Here is a 21,331-nt window from a genome sequence, read left to right on the forward strand (position 1 = left end):
ATAATAGCATTGAAACATGTATATTATCATATGTGAAACACATCGCCAGTCCAAGCTCAATGCATGAGACAGGGTGCTCAGGGCCAGGGCAAGGGATGACCCAGAGGGGTGGGATGGGGAGGGAAGTGGGAAGGGGGTTCAGGATGGGGTACACATGTACACCCACGGCTGATTCATGTCAATGTATGGCAAAAACCACTACAATATTGTAAAGTAATTAGCTCCAATTAAAATAAATAAATTTAATTTTTAAAAGAATGAAATGATATACAAACCTGTCAACAAAATATCATAATTTTAAAAACTAGATTAAAACATCCCTTTTTAATGCTGAAGCTACAAAATTTAGCAAAGTTAAATTCCTGCTTAAACTCCATTATAACGCACGTATTTATAAGATGCTAAAACAAAAGACTATTTATAGTACCTGTCAAAAGATCTGAACTGCACAGGTTGTTCAGCAGAGAGATCTCCAAGAGCCCCAAGGCAGGCTGGTGGCAGAAGGGCAGGATCCACAGTGACCCCATCTGCTGGTATGTTTACTAAGCTTCGGAGAATGTCCTTCACGTTGACATTTTTTGAAACTGGAACTGACGGTGCAGCCTTGCTATCCAATTCATTCCCTCCGTCACTTTTGGTTTCCTGAGATTTACTGACTTCTGAAGAAAGAGTGCACAGCGCCTCATTGATGGCATCGGGGTCTGCAGTGACGCTCTGAGGCGCTCCAGGAGCAGCCACGTCCTCACAGCTGCCTAGCCCAGGAGCTGTTTCTCCCCCAATGCCTGAGTCCCTCCTTGGAGCAGGTGATATGCTTCCAGATTCTTCCACAGATGCTGGAGTTACTGGGCTCGATGCTGCTGGTGAGTCTTCTACATCTTGCCAAAAAAAAGAAGAAAAGTAAAACTTAAAAAAATTTACAAATAATTTTTAAAAGGTACATTGACTCCTAATTGTTTTAGATTATGAAACTTACAGCATGTTTTAAAAGGCTAAAACAAATTAATCTACAAAATGTACTGAGTAAATATACATATAATGAAATAGTTTAATAAAATAATAATAATGAATAAGGTTAACAAAGTATCTGCGAAAACCCCAAACTGAATATGACATACCAATGGGTAGCAACACAAGATTGAAAGCCACTGGTCTATAAGAAAAAGTCCGAAATCCTTAGGGTATACTCAAGGTTCTTCAAAAATATAAGTCTGCTAGGATGTAAACTTCATCAGGGTAGTGAATTTGTCTTCATTAACACTTCATCTCCAGCACCAGTGACAATGCCTGGGCCTACAACAATGTCCGGCAAGTAGTAGGTCCACCAATAAGTATTTTTCAGATGACTTTTCATCTCCAACTTTACCTCCTGCTACTCATGCCATAATACATATACAACACAAAATTGCTTACAATCTGCTGAATGGGCTTCTGTGCCTTATACACTGGCATTTCTTCAGGTAATAGTCCCAAGACCTCTACCTCAGACATAGATTCTACAAGAAAACATGTTACGAACCTTATATGGATGAACGATTCAATGACCTTTAAAATATAGTTCCACAAGGAACATCACCTTTTCTATTTGATTTTCATTCCCTCCAATCAGGTATTGATTCCATTTCAACAAAAATGTTCCATCTTGCTAAATCCAATGAGCAATTTTCGACCTAACAGCTCTTGACATAACAGCTGCTGCTGCTGCTAAGTCGCTTCGGTCATGTCCGACTCTGTGCGACCCCACAGACGGCAGCCCATGAGGCTCCCCCGTCCCTGGGATTCTCCAGGCGAGAACAGCAGCAGCAACTGCTTATTGCTTCCAGGCTGGTAACACTCGTCCAGCTTTTCACATGCCTCACTGTGATTCCTTTACTTCCTTCACTTCTCCTTCTCCCTTATTTCTTAACTTGGAGGAATTCAGTACTCAGTTCTTAATCCTTTTACTTTTTCTATCAACATTTATATCGTTAATGGTCTCATTCACTCTCCAAGTATTAAATATCACTATTTCAATCATTCAATCAAATTTAGATTGTTGTATGTAACTGCCTACTCTACATTTTTTTAATATGTCTAAAAGACATCGTAAACACAACATATCGAAAATTCAATTTCTTATCCTTGCCTATGTTTCACCTTCAGTCTATCCAACTGTACATTATAATTATTCTTGACTACCTTCCATATTTCACATACGCACACCTAATATTTTTAAATACTGCTTTCTCACCATCAGAATATATCCAAAATCTCACTGCTTCTCACTAGCCCTACAGTTACCACACAGGTCAATACCCAAATCACCTCTTGCCGAGATTATTGCAATATACTCCTAACTGGTTATGTTAGACTGTTACATTAATGGATCTACAGGTCGTGCCTCCTGGTATTTATCCCCTTGAGCAGTTCTTGAGTATGGGCTGCGCCTGACTTCAGCTCAGTTCAGCTGTTCAGTCATGTGCGACTCTTTGTGACCCCATAGACTGCAGCATGCCAGGCCTCCCTGTCCATCTCCAACTCCCGGAGTTTACTCAAACTCATGTCCATTGAATTGGCCATCGAACCATCTCATCCTCTGTCATCCCCTTCTCCTCCTGCCCTCAATCTTTCCCATAACCAGGGTCTTCTCCAGTGAGTCAGTTCGTCACATCAGGTGGCTAAAGTATTGAAGCTTCAGCTTCAACATCAGTCCTTCCAATGAATATTCCAAAATCTAAATATATATGAATGTTTAGGACTGATTTCCTTTAGGATGGACTGGCTGGATCTCCTTGCAGTCCAAGGGACTCTCAAGAGTCTTTTCCAACAACACAGTTCAAAAGCGTCAATTCGCCGCCACTCAGCTTTCTTTATAGTCCAACTCTCACATCCTTACATGACCACTAGAAAAACCATAGCCTTGACTAGATGGACCTTTGTTGGCAAGGTAATGTCTCTGCTTTTTAATAAGCTGTCTAGGTTGGTCATAACTTTTCTTCCAAGGAGTAAGTGTCTTTTAATTTCATGGCTGCAGTCACCATCTGCAGTGATTTTGGAGCCGAAGGAAATAAAGTCTATCACTGTTTCCATTGTTTCCCCACCTATTTGCCATGAAGTGATAGGACCAGATAGTATGATCTTAGCTTGCTGAATATTGAGCTTTAAGGCAACTTTTTTACTTTCCTCTTTCACTTTCATCAAGAGGCTCTTTAGTTCCTCTTCACTTTGTGCCATAAGGGTGGTGTCATCTGCATATTTGAGATTACTGAGATTTCTCCTGGCAATCTTGATTGCAGGTTGTGCTTCATCCAGTCCAGCATTTCTCATGATGTTCTCTGCACATAAGTTAAATAAGCAGGGTAGCAATATACAGCCTTGATGTACTCCTTTCCCTATTTGGAACCAGTCTGTTGTTCCGCATCCAGTTCTAACTGTTGCTCCTTGACCTGCATACAGATCTCTCAGGAGTCAGGTCAGGTGGTCTGGTATTCCCATCTCTTGAAGAATTTTCCACAGGGCCTGACATACTTACACTTACGTGGCAAAAGTGACAATGGGCCAGTTCAGTACCCAGTCTCTAAGAAGATCTAACAGTTAATGCATTCTCGGAATCCCTGAACATCTCTGAAAGCAGTCTGGCTACCTTGCTGGTAAGATCATGTAGAGAGACCTCCATATAGGAGATAAAGGACCTCCAAACTAATGGAGTAAAACAAAGGAATTTAGCTGAAAACAAGTAGCAAGGTCCCCCACATACAACCCCAGTCTAGTCATTTTAGCCCATCAGCCCTAGATCTTGGAGCTATTCTAGCTGAGGCACTAGATAAATGAGTAGAAAAATTATCTCAGACTTTCCAACCCCAGAAACATCATTTGGAGCAGGAATTTTTACCATTGTGCCTTATCTGAATCAAAGTCACGGAATCAGGATAACAAGACTAAAACAGTTGGGAGTTTTCGCTTTGAGGTAATCTGTAACACAGTGGTCCATAACTGAAATTCCACTTTTTCTTGCCCTACAGGAAGTAATCTTAACAGAATTTCACATTCTACTTTTTAATAATGTACATCAATTCTAACTCCTGTACTCAAAGCCCTCCAAAAATTTCCCATTCTCCTTAGAGTGAAAATTCACACTCCCTTTCTCCTGGTTATTCCTGATTTATTTCCCCAATTTTTATTGTCTTAAGGCTTAACATCTAAAATACTATACAATTTGTTTTATTGTATATACCCATTTTCTATTTATTCTCCTGGAATACAAGCTCCATGAAGGCAGATTTTTTTGTTTCTGCTCATCAGTAATGAACAGGTACCTAAGAGGTACCAAATGAATACTGATTGGATAGATAAATCTCCTCTGTTGGGTAGGAGCTACTTCTATAACCACATTAGCTGCTTCTCTATACATCTATGAGTGGCAGCTAATTTTATACATAACTCCAATTATTACACTTATTTGTTAACAAATATGTCTTATAAGAGAATATAAGTTATTCTTTACAACAATGCTGAGTTAAAAACATTTAATACTTTATTTGTAAACCGTCACATTTTCTCAGTTATTTTTTAATTAGATGGCTCACTTAAAACAGAAATCATGTCTCAGTTGCAATTAACTACAGGGTCTTTAAAACACTTCGTTATTAATAAAAAATAATTGCATGTTCTCATTAATGTATACATAAACAGATTTAAATTCCAGGATGAATATTTTAACTGCCGTAAGTAGGTAATGTTTTACTTGACTTTTGGATGCCAGATAATAAAATGCAGAAACTTACCAGGGAGTGACAAATTTCCACATTCACTACCAGTTTCTCTAGACTGGCTGTGCCTTTCATTCTGCGGTTCCAAAATGTCTCTGTACTTTGACACCATAAGAACAGAGATGAAATATACAACTGCCAAGGCTAAAAACTGTGCTTGTTTGCTATCCTCCTGGGGAGAAAATAAAAGGAGTTAATCATGCCACTACTAAGTAACACGTTTGAATCTTATTTTACAAGACAACATTCAAATACAGAACATATTCACAAATCTTTTGAAATACACAGAAAATAGTAATGCATTCACCTGAGCAAAGATTGAACAAAGACTCTTAAAAATATGCCTGTATATCTTAGGTTTTATGCTTGTGAAACAGGAGAGAGATGCTGGCTCATTTTTTTTACATTAAGTAACTCAATCTGAAGAGATATGTCCTAATATACTTATAAGATTAATCAAATAGCAACTATAATTATATATGAACCATTATTTTTACTTCCAACCATAAGAATTAAATTATGTTTTTAAAAAATCAGAATAACAGTTTTCCTAAAAGACAAACATTTGAGATTATTAAAAGCAAGGTTATCAGAGACAGAACTAGATGCTAAAGAAATTCTCAAGCGTATTTCAAAGGAATATAGACAAACAAGTGTCCGGGACTTAATACAGTGTCTGGAGAAAGAAAAGGACAAACCAGGCTGATCTCTAAAGAGGTTCAGGCTTCATCTCAGCTCTACAGATCTCCTATACATATCAATCACCGCTTCACCTAATAAAAATTCCCCGTTTTCAAAGGAACATTGCACACATTACTAATTTTGATAACTTTTAAAAATACATTTGAACCTAAAGGAAAAAGTCAAAATTTGTCCATCAAATTCTGAAACTCAAGTAGCACATAAATTTAGGATAAACAAAATAAAGAACATGGTTGCCTAGGAGATAAATAAATGGAAACAACGGGTACAAATATGGCTTTAAAGTTATCAATTAATGATTATCACAAGTTTTGGACACAATTTCAGAGAAAAATTAAATTTCAGAGTCTACTGAAAATATCCACTTAACAGGCTTATTAGATATATTTATAACCTGACAAGAATCTTTGGTAGTTCTTAGGTTCATGTGTAACACCTTATTAGTCTTGATAGAAAAGATATGTTCATTTTTCTTCTCTTAAATTAAGGTACCCTTTTCTCCAGAAACTCCTATGTTCTTCTGCCACATAATCCTATCATTTATTACAATAACTGCTACCAATGGTATCAACATTAACAATGTAGGCAAATAACCTGCTTCGTCTTCTTAATGTTTTATAAATTATTTATACCTATCTAAATGTTCAAGCTGGTTTTAAAAAAGGCAGAGGAACCAGAGATCAAATTGCCAACATCTGCTGGATCATCAAAAAAGCAAGACAGTTCCAGAAAAACATCTATTTCTGCTTTATTGACGATGCCAAAGCCTTTGACTGTGTGGATCACAATAAACTGTGGAAAATTCTGAAAGAGATGGGAATACCAGACCACCTGACCTGCCTCTTGAGAAACCTATATGCAGGTCAGGAAGCAACAGTTAGAACTGGATATGAAACAACAGACTGGTTCCAAATGCGAAAAGGAGTACGTCAAGGCTATATATTGTCACCCTACTTCTCTAACCTCCATGCAGAGTACATCATGAGAAACGCTGGGCTGGAAGAAGCACAAGCTGGAATCAAGATGGCAGGGAGAAATCTCAATAACCTCAGATATGCAGATGATACCACCCTTATGGCAGAAAGTGAAGAGGAACTAAAAAGGCTCTTGATGAAAGTGAAAGAGGAGAGTGAAAAAGTTGGCTTAAAGCTCAACATTCAGAAAGCTAACATCACGGCATCCAGTCCCATCACTTCATGGGAAATAGATGGGGAAACAGTGGAAACAGTGTCAGGCTTTATTTTGGGGGGCTCCAAAATCACTGCAGATGGTGATTGCAGCCATGAAATGAAAAGACGCTTACTCCTTGGAAGGAAAGTTATCACCAACCTAGATAGCATATTGAAAAGCAGAGACATTACTTTGTCAACAAAGATCTGTCTAATCAAGGCTATGGTTTTTCTAGTGGTCATGTATGGATGTGAGAGTTGGACTGTGAAGAAAGCTGAGAGCCAAAGAATTGATGCTTTTGAACTGTGGTGTTGGAGAAGACTCTTGAGAGTCCCTTGGACTGCAAGGAGATCCAACCAGTCCACTCTAAAGGAGATCAGTCCTGGGTATTCATTGGAAGGATTGATGCTAAAGCTGAACCTCCAATACTCTGGCCACCTCATGCAAAGAGTTGACTCATTGGAAAAGACTCTGATGCTGGAAAAGATTGAAGGCAGGAGGAGAAGGGGACGACAGAGGATGAGATGGCTGGATGGCATCACGGACTCAATGGACGTGAGTCTGAGTGAACTCCAGGAGTTGGCGCTGGACAGGGAGGCCTGGAGTGCTGCGATTCATGGGGTCGCAAAGAGATGGACACGACTGAGCGAATGAACTGAACTGAATTGAAATTTTTATTTAGCCCATTAGCATGTTCAATGTTTAGTAACTACAGTATGAAGTATACAGGGTATGCCTGTTTTATGCCTAAATAAGAAATATCGCATAGATCCTTATGTTTAAGACCTAACTCCCGAAACAAATTTGTTTTCAACTGTAGCTGCCATTTATTAAATACTTACTGTGAGTCAGGCACTGTGCTACAGTCATTAACCCATATACATAAAATGAGGCCTACAGAAGTTAAGTAATTTACCTAAGGGCACACAGTAAATGCAAAAGCAAATCTGAACTCAGATTAGAGTGATTAAAAACCTTAGCTCTTAAGTTCTAGGTAATGATTTATTTATATCCCCAATCTTAGGTAATTTCCTTTTTCTTCAAAGTTTGCTTATGCTAGAATAGGCTCTGGATATAGCCTGAGAAATAAGCTCTTTTCCCTTTTGTAAAAGTCCTATAAGATGACTTTATCACTTTTCTAATTACCAAAAAAATTAAAGTTATTTCTTACTTTCAGAAATGACATGGTAGACATAGGAGACACTCTAATTTTCTGTCCAAATATTGTGATATAATAAGAGCCAGGGTAAGGTGTATTGATTTCATTTTAAATGCTATAGGAAAGTCATTAGAAAAATTTTAAAGCCAAAGACTTACATCACTTATTGTAGATTTTTAAAATTCATTTTAGGAAATACAAAGTTACAGGGCAATAGACTCAACAACTGCTCCAAGAGAATGGGGAGAGAAGGAAGTGGCAATATTTGGTTCCACAGTAGACCACCGGCAGTGGGTTTAGAAAACTACAAAGGTGATGCTTTGTTAATAAAAGGAATAATACAGTGACCAAAAAGCAATAACCGGAGATCCAGAGAGGGAGCATAATTAAGTATATACAGATGTTAGTTAAGATGAAAATTCTGAAGTATGGTTAATATGAAATTTTCAAGAATCAGATTCCTTAGGCCCTTAATCCACTTTTACCTATCACTATTTGTGGTTTTAAGCAGATAATTTAAGCTAATACTGCTATCTTTCTCACAGAAGTATTCTTTGAATTAAATGAGATAATACATTATCAATCATCCAGTCTTATGCTTAATATACATAAGTGTTTAGACTATTAGCTATAGCTAATAACAACTACTATTAACAAATTGCAAACTTCATGAAGAATCAAGAGTGAAGTAAAACACTAGAAAAAGGAAAATTAAAACTGAAGTTATAAAGTTTATTTTTCAAAAACTTACGTGTAGTATAGAGCAGCCTAGTACTCAACACACAGTAAGAGTTCAGTGAATATTAATGATAATACTCCAAATCCAAGTGAGCAGGATCACAAATGATTTTAATTTTCATGTTTATGTTTTTTTAAACAACATTACAATTTCTACATGAAATTCTGCCATATTATGTCTCAAAATTAGCTAAAACAAACCTTTCACCTTTAAAATACTTAAAATACCATAAAACAACATTTCATCATGTACTTTTTTAAATTTATTTTTTAATATAAATTTATTTTAATTGGAGGCTAATTACTTTACAATATTGTGGTTTTGCCATATATCATCATGTACTTTTATATCATATAAAACTTTCAAAGCACAGGTTCTGGTGTTTGACTGATGAGTCTGAATCCTATCATTTTCTAGCTCCATTAGCTTAAAAAAGTTACATGAACTCTCTGTGCTTCAAATTCCTCACTTATAAAATTGGAATTGCAAAGTACACAACTCAAGAAGTTGTTGGAATTAATGATAATACATAAAGCACTTAGAATGCTTACTATCTAATAATGTGCTGTTGTTATCAGTGGCAACACTCTGATATATTAGCTCCATGTATATAAGTAATACTTTCTAAGATTCTAAGATTCTAAAATCATTGTCAAGAGAACTGGTATCTAAGTCTTCTTATTTCTACTTGACGATTTTATACCACAAAAAGTGTTCACTCTCAATACTTTGGGCCTAGGAGGAAATATGTGCCAGCTAAGAGAATACGTGAAAGAAATACTGGAACTTACTATGTCTCTGAAGACAACTGCCCGAAGTCGATTAATATCCATGTCTTGTAAGAGCCTGTCAAAATCTCTCACTGGAGATATACCACCAGTTACAAGGTCCACTGGACTCTATTTAAGATAAAACATATAAACACACACTGCAGAGATATTTTTAAAAATAACACACTATTCCGTGGGCGACAAATCTTTTCCCAGCTTGGTTTCCTCCTCCTCGCTTCTGTTTTTGAGTACCAAGACAGAGGGGTGGGTATAGAAGGGAGTCATGAAAGGAAAAAGATCTGCATGCTAACTCAACAAGTTCGTGAAACACAAACTGAAGTATCTGGAGGGAAAAGTATCATGGACACAAGGAAAGTAAACATTTGGAAAACCAGACAAGATTAAGTATAAGCAAATCTTTACTGTATACTCAAACACAAATATTTGAAGGTTATGTCCACAGACTAAAATAACTATTTTAGGACTTCTGTCAGATTTATTTAACTTTATGTTGAAAGGAACAAATAAATTTAAGATCTTAACTGTAAAATAAGAGAATGCTTTCTTATTTAATTAATTACTCTGCAGGCTTACCTTCGCAGCAGATTTCCCAGTGGGAATCAGGCTGTGTGCCATTTTCTGGCTTTTTCCTGCTTCGCTTTTATTCCTCAGCTGCGACTGCTGCTGACACTCTAAGCAATTCCTTACTGCCACTGCACACACTGCAATTTAGGAAAACATTGTATTTAAGATGACGGAACTGACAAAACCCACCTATATAAGTTGCATAAGATTTTACTCGAAACAGATCACCTTCAGCAAATTCCTAAAATATCCCTGGGCTCCATCACCTACCGTTTGTTTTCTGACTCTGGTAGCCACTCTGTTAGGGCCCACTGCTAAAAGAACCTTATACTGTTTCTTAGATCTCACATAAGTTACTTGAAATAATCTTTTATGGGGGAAAAGATAGGGAAGAAAAGATTTTAAAAGTGTAAGAAAACAAAGTAAATCACAGTGCCATCAACCAGTCCCTCTATTATCTTCACTAAAGTCAAACAGTTAAACTAGAAACCTGCACATCTTTCTTAAAATTTTTATGATTACAGCATGATAGTAATAGGGACTGATAGAGGGTATAGCATTAAAGGGAATATTTATTCATAAGGTCTATCTTCTACTGGCTTTCATTAAAACGGTTTAAAAGGTAGGGGACAAAAAGGAGATTGTGATTAATATACCATCCAAAATTACCTCTCTAAACATCTCACTTATCAGGCAGTTAACTCAAGTTACTCAGATGTTAACTGTGAACTTTAAAGACTTAGGTAATATACAATTGAGTATGAATTGATTCATATCATGTCATCATCTCCAATCCCAGCCAAATCAGTAGCCCTAAAAGTATTTGTCTCCACAAGAGTGGGAGAGCAAATTAGGAATAAAATAGCAAACTTAGGTGATAACCTCAAGTACCAGCTGACTATCATACAGCTACTACACACGGAATTGAAAAAGGAGCGTATTGAGAAAGGTGCCCAAAGAGAGCCACAGAAGCTGGAGAAAGAGAAGGAACAGAGTGAAGAGGGAGGGAGGGAGGAAGAACATGGAACACAACTCTGTGCAGTCTGGGGTCAGGCCCAGCAAAAAACGTTCCAACTACTTTTCTCAGAGGCTGCAGAGCATCAAGTTTGGGTCTGCATTACAAAGTCAGAAACCACACTGGAGCGCCTAGTATCAACCAGTCTCAGTAGTAAAGTTTACTCTTACTGTCGCCATCTGACCTCACTTCCAACTTCACGAACACAGGAGTGAGAAGGCCAGGGATGAAACCATCTGCACTGCTGTGACCAGGCTTACCATGTGCTGTTAAGTGGTCCTGAACAAGGAGAACATGTGGTGCTGGAGCACACTGAAGTATTCCTTTATTTTCTTCTATAGTTATGGAAATAGAGGGAGACAGAGTATTCTCCTAGTTTCTGAATTTCATACTTCTTGAGTATAGCAAAGCATTGATAGTGTACGCTTCTACTTTCAATTCTACAAGTGTACTCTTTTCAGGAAGTGGAGAGGTTTAAAACTGGCATATACAAAGTAATAGGTTCTAAATATTTTAATTGTATTACTGATATAAAGTTTAATGGTATATCCTATAAGAGAAAGAACAGCAATACTAGTTAAACTATATTCAAATTCCAACTCTGCCAATTTAGAGCGTCTGAATTTTCATTAAGTTAAATAACTACTTTGATCTCAAATTTCCTCATGATTAAAAAAAATACAAATGAATGAATGGGAGAAAATGACTACTGTCACTACATGACAATGTGAAAATCAGAAATGACATGCAACAATAGTAAATGAAAGCTTTTGTTTTGTCAAGCTTACCACCTGACTCTTAGCTAGGATTTTAAAACAATGTCCTAGAAATAGTATACCAAGTTCTGTAGAGCATCCCGAGTTTAAAAGTACTTTGAATCGTATTTTGAGTGAAAATAATCATTGTACCAAAAAAATCTAAGTATGTCTGAATATCTAAGTATAGATATTCTTGCTAAATATGGGGAAATATTTTATTAACTAATTAGACTTTCAAATTTTGATATTATATTTTCATAGGTATCTTATTAATCTGTCTTTGCATGGCCATGGTTCCTAAAGATTTTGCTTTCATTTCTTGGTCCCCTTTTATCCACCTACTTCTCGCCATTTAATAAGCAAATCATTAACAAAGTCTCAGTATTTACAACTAGATACAGGAAATATTCTGAATAGAGAAAAACAATTTTTCTTCACCAAAGGAATTTCAGATTTCACTTAAAAATTCAAGGAAGAACTGCCTCCAGGACAAGAGCAGAGATTTAACAGTTATATTAATTTCATCACAACTTATCTGGATTAATGGCTACATTTTAACGATGTTGGTTTAGAACCTTGCTACTCAAGTGTGTTTCTAAGAGAAGTAGCAACAATACTACCTGAGACTTACTAGAAGGACAATTTTAGGCCTCATCCCAGACCTATATAAGCTAATCAGCATTTTAAGAATATCATCTGGTGATCCATGTGTATGAATCACATCAAAATTTGAGGACTCAATTCAGTTCAATTGCTCAGTCGTGTCTGACTCTTTGCGACCCCATGAATCGCAGCACGCCAGGCCTCCCTGTCCATCACCAACTCCCAGAGTTCACTCAAACTCTCGTCCATCGAGTCGGTGATGCCATCCAGCCATCTCGTCCTCTGTCGTCCCCTTCTCCTCCTGCCCCCAACCCTCCCAGCATCAGAGTCTTTTCCAATGAGTCAGCTCTTCACATGAGGTGGCCAAAGTAATGGAGTTTCAGCTTTAGCATCATTCCTTCCAAAGAACTCCCAGGCCTGATCTTCTTTAGAATGAACTACTTGGATCTCCTTGCAGTCCAAGGGACTTTCAAGAGTCTTCTCCAACACCACAGTTCAAAAGCATCAATTCTTCGGCACTCAGCCTTCTTCACAGTCCAATTCTCACATCCATACATGACTACTGGAAAAACCACAGCCTTGACTAGATGGACCTTAGTCAGCAAAGTAATGTCTCTGCTTTTTAAAATACTGTCTAGGTTGGTCATAACTTTCCTTCCAAGGAGTAAGCGTCTTTTAATTTCATGGCTGCAATCACCATCTGCAGCGATTTTGGAGCCCAAAAAGATAAAGTCTGACACTGTTTCCCCATCTATTTCCCATGAAGTGATGGGACCGGATGCCATGATCTTCGTTTTCTGAATGTTGAGCTTTAAGCCAACTTTTTCACTCTCCTCTCTTTCACTTTCATCAAGAGGCTTTTTAGTTCCTCTTCACTTTCTGCCATAAGGGTGGTGTCATCTACATATCTGAGGTTATTGACATTTCTCCCGGCAGTCTTGATTCCAGCTTGTGCTTCCTCCAGCCCAGCGTTTCTCATGATGTACTCTGCATAGAGGTTAAATAAGCAGGGTGACAATATACAGCTTTGACGTACTCCTTTTCCTATTTGGAACCAATCTGTTGTTCCATGTCCAGTTCCAACTGTTGATTCCTGACCTGCATACAGGTTACTCAGGAGGCAGGTCAGGTGGTCTGGTATTCCCATCTCTTGAAGAATTTTCCACTGTTTATTGTGAAGCACACAGTCAAAGGCTTTGGCATAGTCAATAATGCAGAAATAGATGTTTTCCTGGAACTCTCTTGCTTTTTCGATGATCCAGCGGATGTTGGCAATTTGATCTCTGATTCCTCCGCCTTTTTAAAACCAGCTTGAACATCTGGAAGTTTACAGTTCACGTATTGCTTAAGCCTGGCTTGGAGAATTTTGTGCATTACTTTACTAGCATGTGAGATGAGTGCAACTGTGTGGTAGTTTGAGGATTCTTTGGCATTGCCTTTCTTTGGGATTGGAATGAAAACTGACCTTTTCCAGTCCTGTGGCCACTGCTGAGTTTTACAAATTTGCTAGCATTTTGAGTGCAGCACTTTCACAGCATCATCTTTCAGGATTTGAAATAGCTCTACTGGAATTCTGTCACCTCCACTAACTTTGTAGTGATGCTTTCTAAGGTCCACTTGACTTCACATTCCAGGATGTCTGGCTCTAGGTGATAACCACCATCGTGGTTATCTTGGTCGTGAAGATCTTTTTTGTACAGTTCTTCTGTGTATTCTTGCCACCTCTTCTTAATATCGTCTGTCTGTTCAGTCCAAACCATTTCTGTCCTTTATCGAGCCCATCTTTGCATGAAATGTTCCCTTGGTATCTCTCATTTCTTGAAGAGATCTCTAGTCTTTCCCATTCTGTTGTTTTCCTCTATTTCTTTGCATTGATCCCTGAGGAAGGCTTTCTTATCTCTTCTTGCTATTCTTTGGAACTCTGCATTCAGATGCTTATATCTTTCCTTTTCTCCTTTGCTTTTTGCTTCTCTTCTTTTCACAGCTACTTGCAAGGCCTCCCCAGACAGCCATTTTGCTTTTTTGCATTTCTTTTCCATGGGGATGGTCTTGATCCCTGTCTCCTGTACAATGTCACCAACCTCATTCCATAGTTCACCAGGCACTCTATCTATCAGATTTAGTCCCTTAAATCTATTTCTCACGTCTACTGTATAATCATAATGAATTTGATTTAGGTCATACCTGAATGGTCTAGTGGTTTTCCCTATTTTCTTCAATTTAAGTCTGAATTTGGCAATAAGGAGCTCACGATATGAACTACAGTCAGCTCCCGGTCTTGTTTTTGCTGACTGTATAGAGCTTCTCCATCTTTGGCTGCAAAGAATATAATCAATCTGATTTCGGTGTTGACCATCTGGTGATGTGTATGTGTAGAGTCTTCTCTTGTGTTTTAGAAGAGGGTATTTGCTATGACCAGTGCATTTTCTTGGCAAAACTCTATTAGTCTTTGCCCTGCTTCATTCCGTATTCCAAGGCCAAATTTGCCTGTTACTCCAGGTGTTTCTTGACTTCCTACTTTTGCATTCCAGTCCCCTATAATGAAAAGGACATCTTTGGGGGTGTTAGTTTTAAAAGGTCTTGTAGATCTTCATAGAACCGTTCAGCTTCTTCACTGTTACTAGTGGGGCACAGACCTGGATTACTGTGATATTGAATAGTTTGCCTTGGAAATGAAGAGAGATCATTCTGTCGTTTTGGAGATTGCATCCAAGTTTGCATTTTGGACTCTTTTGTTGACCATGATGGCTACTCCATTTCTTCTGAGGGATTCCTGCCTGCAGTAGTAGATACAATGGTCATCTGAGTTAAATTCACCCATTCCAGTCCATTTTAGTTCACTGATTCCTAGAATGTCGACATTCACTCTTGCCATCTCCTGTTTGACTTCTTCCAATTTGCGTTGATTCTTGGACTTGACATTCCAGGTCCCTATGCAATATTGCCTTTACAGCATCAGACCTTGCCTCTAGCACTAGTCACATCCACAGCTGGGTATTGTTTTTGCTTTGGCTCCATCCCTTCATTCTTTCTGGAGTTATTTCTCCACTGATCTCAGTAGCATATTGGGCACCTACTGACCTGGGGAGTTCCTCTTTCAGTATCCTATCATTTTGCCTTTTTATGCTGTTCATGGGGTTCTCAAGGCAAGAATACTGAAATGGTTTGCCATTCCCTTCTCCAGTGGACCACATTCTGTCAGTAGAGAAGCAGTACTTCAAAGCAAAAGGAGACTGGGGGCTGCGGGGAGTAATGCTGATCAGAAACAACTTTGTAGAATTTTTAAAACATATCCTCCTCCTCGATCCACCCTTACAAGTACTACTGTAGCCAATGCATACACAGTCCTTTACTCTTTGGAAGTTAAAAGTATCATAAGACAAACTGCCTAGCAAATATTTTCCCACCAACAGGGGAAAGAAAATATTCAACGTAATACGTCTGTATTACTGAAAATTTAAGTAAATTCCTAAGTAATGGGGTTTAACAGCTCACCTAGTCGGAGACTCTGCCGCAAAATTCCTCCAGATGACATATTTTTTTCAGCTTCAATTTCAGTGAAGCCAAGAGAACTTGCAAATATAAGTACATCCACAAGGCTAATTAATCTCTGCAAAAATGTCACAGAGGCTTCTATTGAAAGCCCTTGAGTAGGTTCAATATTCTCCAGCTCATGCTGTAAGGAATAAATTTTGACATTTATATATATATATTCTGAAAAAGCTCAATTTTATGAGATACATTCCCCAAATTTCTAAATTTTATAAAAAGTTTGGCTTTTATAAATCTAGTTCAACAGAGGAATTTCCTTATCATTTCATCTAAAAAAAAAAAGCATACATTCAGGTGAAACACTGTCAGTCATATTCCTCACTAACTAATTCATCCCTGATAATTAAACATTCTCTAGTGCCATCATTCCTGGGACAGAGTCTAAGGTCCTTTCAAGTAATTATAACAGATTCTGCTGTTTTTGAATTACAGAACCACCACATTTAAGTTTTAATCAATCAGAACATATAAGTCATGTTTTCCCACCAATTTTACATAGTAAAGTCCTTACTGTAGCCGACGTAGCAGCTGAAAGCAATGGCAGTATACCCCCACAAGCCATGACCATATTGTCCATCACTTGAGAGATGAGATGAATGGTGTTGTGTACAAAGATGATATTATCACTGCTATTCACGAAGTCCATAACTGTCTTTGTTGAATGGCTGTTCAAAGATAAATGATGTTTACTCACAATGCTAAAGAAAGGAAATCACAGTTGCCTACTTGAGGGAAGGGAGCATAAGAGGTGCTTTTTTCGCTTCATCTTGAAAGCCGAGGAAATATAATGATGCAAGCAGGCATTCTGGGGGGCGTATACTTCCTCAGAATATGCAGACCATTCCATATCAGTGGTTACGATCTGTGCTCTTTTTCAGTTCTGAACAGTAAATACTATTGATCTTACACTTGATATAAAAGTTGAACTAAATCACCCTAAATTAGGAGCAAAATTTGAAGTCACAAAAACTCAGAGGTAAATGGTGTTACATGTGCTATGAAAAATGAGTTTCCTAGTAACATTTTCTTAGATAATGCCATGAAATGTTTTTAAACAGAATAAGAGTAGAATACAACTAACAATAAACAAATTAGGCACTTTTAAAAATCATAAGTCACACAACGGAGGATAATCTAAAATACACAGACTTTTTATAGTAAAAATACACTGGAAAATTAGATGTTTTACCTAAATCCCATTTTTTTACGTCTTCTAGAAGTAAATGCATTTGGCTACTGCTAAGTCGTTTCAGTCGTGTCCAACTCTGTGCGACCCCATAGACAGCAGCCCACCAGGTTCCCCCGTCCCTGGGATTCTCCAGGCAAGAACAATGGAGTGGGTTGCCATTTCCTTCTCCAGTGCATGAAAGGGAAAAGAGAAGGGGAAGTCGCTCAGTCATGTCTGACTCTTCACGACCCCATGGACTGCAGACTACCAGGCTCCTCTGCCCATGGGATTTCCCAGGCAAGAGTACTGGAGTACATTCAGGCAAATTATATGATATAAAATATGCCACAGAAAATCTTCAGCAAATATTTTAAAAGAAAAATCTCTGATTTTCAAGATTTTGTACTATAAATATGATACCTCACTTTTGTTAAGAGAATAGACATTAATTCAATAAAATCCTACCACAGAAATAATTTACATCCTACTTTTGAACCAAATGACTATAGTTAACTACAGAATGTTAACTAAATAAATTTCTTTGAAAACAAAGACTAAAATTTATATACATCTTCTATGATAAATGAATGGACAAACCTTCTCCACATCTGTATGTCTGTTTCTATTGAAAATAATAGATCAGTGAGCAAACGCTGATGCATTTGAGACCATCTGAACTCAGGAATACGGAACATAGACCTGGAATCCCTCCTCTGTCCATTAACTGTGTCGGCTGTCCCTTGCCCTGGCTGCTCTTGTTGCCTTGACATCTAACAGAGAAAGTTAAAAAGAGTAATAAAGTAAGTTCACCTGCAAAAGAAGGCATTAATATCTAATAGAGTCTATGCAATTCACCTGACAAATACTCACATTTCAAGACCCTAAGGAACCAAATAAGAGAAAAATTATTAATGAATAATGACAATGATACATTGAAAGCCAAGTTACAAGAAATGCTGAACTAGCACAATTCAGCAGTAACTGGCCTGGAACCATGTCAGTGTTATCACCAGTTAATACAGCATTTTATACATGAATCAAGAAGTTTTGGATTTTCAGTACTGGCATAAAAGAAAGGCTGCATCTGGATTATGAATTAGCTAGAATTAAGAAAAAACAAAAATAAAGACAATAGAATGAAGACCAAACCAATACAGAAGGAAGAAGGAGAGCAGTAAGAGTTCAATCAAGTGGGAAACGTCAACATGGAGCCTCAGTGGTGTCAGGGATCCCTCTGACATACTGGTCAAGAAGAAAGCTCTGCCTCTGAATCTCACAAAGGCTCCTGCAGCTCACAAACAGACCTCACGAAACAATTTTAAACTGCATAGTTTGTACATAAAATTATACAAAGCAGGTGGTTCTGCAGGAAGGTAGCAGAAAAACTAATGTCCTAACTATGACTGGGGTCATCAAATAAAGGGCAAAAGGAAAGTATTTCCAAACTTTGCTTTATAAAAGCTAAAAATAGGTGCTTGCTTCGGCAGCACATATACTAAAATTGGAACGATACAGAGAAGATTAGCATGGCCCCTGCACAAGGATGACACGCAAATTCGTGAAGCGTTCCATATTTTTAGCAAATGAAGCAACTGACAAACAACTAATCTCAAAAATATACAAGCAACTTATGCAGCTCAACTCCAGAAAAATAAACGACCCAATCAAAAAATGGGCCAAAGAACTAAATAGACATTTCTCCAAAGAAGACATACGGATGGCTAACAAACACATGAAAAGATGCTCAACATCACTCATTATTAGAGAAATGCAAATCAAAACCACAATGAGGTACCACTTCACACCAGTCAGAATGGCTGCGATCCAAAAATCTGCAAGCAATAAATGCTGGAGAGGGTGTGGAGAAAAGGGAACCCTCCTACACTGTTGGTGGGAATGCAAACTAGTACAGCCACTATGGAGAACAGTGTGGAGATTCCTGAAAAAATTGCAAATAGAACTACCTTATGACCCAGCAATCCCACTGCTGGGCATACACACCGAGGAAACCAGAACTGAAAGAGACACATGTACCCCAATGTTCATCGCAGCACTGTTTATAATAGCCAGGACATGGAAACAACCTAGATGTCCATCAGCAGATGAATGGATAAGAAAGCTGTGGTACATATACACAATGGAGTATTACTCAGCCGTTAAAAAGAATTCATTTGAATCAGTTCTGATGAGATGGATGAAACTGGAGCCGATTATACAGAGTGAAGTAAGCCAGAAAGAAAAACACCAATACAGTATACTAACACATATATATGGAATTTAGGAAGATGGCAATGATGACCCTGTATGCAAGACAGGAAAAAAGACACAGATGTGTATAACGGACTTTTGGACTCAGAGGGAGAGGGAGAGGGTGGGATGATTTGGGAGAATGGCATTCTAACATGTATACTATCATGTAAGAATTGAATCGCCAGTCTATGTCTGACGCAGGATACAGCATGCTTGGGGCTGGTGCATGGGGATGACCCAGAGAGATGTTATGGGGAAGGAGGTGGGAGGGGGGTTCATGTTTGGGAATGCATGTAAGAATTAAAGATTTTAAAATTAAAAAAAAAAAAAAGCTAAAAATAGGCTAACAGTGAAACTTGAAAGTAGTAACTCTTAATGATACAGTAGTGAAACTAACAATAAAAGCTGCCACTTAAACTCACACTAAAAATCAAACCCTGCTGAAGATAAGAAATAAAATCTTCATATTCACCACATTTATGTAATTGCAAACAGGTTATCAACCAACTTTAAAACAAAATAAAATGTAAGTATATACACTTGTTCTATTTCAACTCAATGCAAATATAGTTCAAGGAAATAATAAATATGATCACCTCAAGCACAGGTTGAGGAGGCTGGGACACTTCCATGTTTGTACTGGCCTTCAATTCCAGTCTCTCAGTATCTGTAGCAACACTGGAAACATCCAACTTAGCAATCTTATGCTCAGAAGTAGTAGGAGACTCAAAGATATTACCATGAGAATCACTATTTAGTTTGGTTTCTCCAGTGAAGTTAGTTTTCTCCTGTTCCTCCAACACATGACCAATGTCCGAATGTACAGCCGCTTGGGAAGCAGTCGCATCTGGTGAGGTAGCTGAAGCCCCTGGTGCTGTCACAGGCAAGATTCCAGAATCTTCAGGATCTTGAGTTTCAGCGTCAGTTTGTTTCTTACTTACAGCCTCTTCCTCTTGAAACATTAATTTATGGTCATCACTAAACGCATCCACTCTCTCACTGGCTTCAGAAGCACCTGGAGACAAACTATTATTTTGGGGCTCTGTGGGGAGACCGGCTTCCTCAATGGGACTACATTCTACCTTCAGTTCTACATAATCATCATCATCTTCTTCCTCTACTATAGACTTTTCTAATAATTCTGGCACCTCTGAAGCATCTTCTTCTGAAGGAGAACTGATGGAAGCAGTTACTTCATTGACAGTCACTGTATCTTTGCCAGTTGTACAAGAATCAGAGGAAATGGTCGCAGCTTCTGTTACGTCAGAAGATCTTTCTAAATTATCTGCATTAACTGTTTCTTTTATCAGTGTTTCTTCTAAAGGGACTTCATCCAGTAAATCCTCATTTTCTGGCCCAGTTGTCCTTTCTTCATTAGATGTAGCAGGAATTTGCAGTTCACTGTTGGATGCAGCTTCTACTGAGCTTGTCTGTCCAATATTTGACTTTTCATCACTATTTCTAGTGATATCAGAAGACACGGGAGAATCCTTTGTATCTGATTGTTGGGATTCTACTGAAACATTAACCTCCCTGCTAACGCCAGAGACTGCTCGAACTGGACTTGAAGAACACTGCCCTGTTTCTTCATCAACTTTTCCCTGGTGTTCCCTTAATATATTGGCAAGGTTTTCTTTGTGTATTTCAAAAGCGACCTAGATAAAAAATATACAAAGAGTCAAAATACACACAAAAAATAAATGAACAGAGCAAACAAAACATAAAATTTAAATGTTCAATTTTTCCAACACATGGTTTATATGATGCAAGAAACAATTTTCTATAACATCTTATGAAATGATAAATAAAAGGTATCAACCACAAAAATCTAAATTATCAAAAAAAGTATAGCTAATCAATGCTAACAGGTAGCATGGCATCAATCAATAACAAGAACACAGTTATTTAGATTATATTTTTAAGACATATGTACAGGAAAACAGTACATTATTCTACTAACCTGTATATCTTATACCAAGATCTAAGTATGAACCATTGGAAAGTGCTTTGTGCACTATGTAATATATTGTTTAAAAAGCAATGAAAACCCATTTTTCCATGATTTATTCTCAGCAGAGATCAAAAACATCAGTTATGTTCACTTCATATATGATG

General features: G+C 37.8%; 1 protein-coding gene across 1 annotated transcript in view; it reads right to left on the reverse strand.

The window, feature by feature from the left end:
• LRBA (LPS responsive beige-like anchor protein) overlaps positions 1–21,331 on the reverse strand; it is a 747,979-nt gene that overhangs the window by 559,170 nt on the left and 167,478 nt on the right. Inside the window, exons 23-30 of the mRNA XM_018061590.1 lie at positions 19,813–20,871; positions 17,564–17,736; positions 16,310–16,463; positions 15,742–15,922; positions 9,880–10,007; positions 9,307–9,414; positions 4,761–4,917; positions 428–875 (exon numbers count right to left, since the gene is read on the reverse strand). Of these exons, the coding sequence (XP_017917079.1) occupies positions 428–875; positions 4,761–4,917; positions 9,307–9,414; positions 9,880–10,007; positions 15,742–15,922; positions 16,310–16,463; positions 17,564–17,736; positions 19,813–20,871 (2,408 nt within the window). The remainder of the gene's footprint in view (positions 1–427; positions 876–4,760; positions 4,918–9,306; positions 9,415–9,879; positions 10,008–15,741; positions 15,923–16,309; positions 16,464–17,563; positions 17,737–19,812; positions 20,872–21,331) is intronic.

The sequence above is a fragment of the Capra hircus genome, chromosome 17 (assembly GCF_001704415.2).
Source record: "Capra hircus breed San Clemente chromosome 17, ASM170441v1, whole genome shotgun sequence".
NCBI lineage: Eukaryota > Metazoa > Chordata > Mammalia > Artiodactyla > Bovidae > Capra > Capra hircus.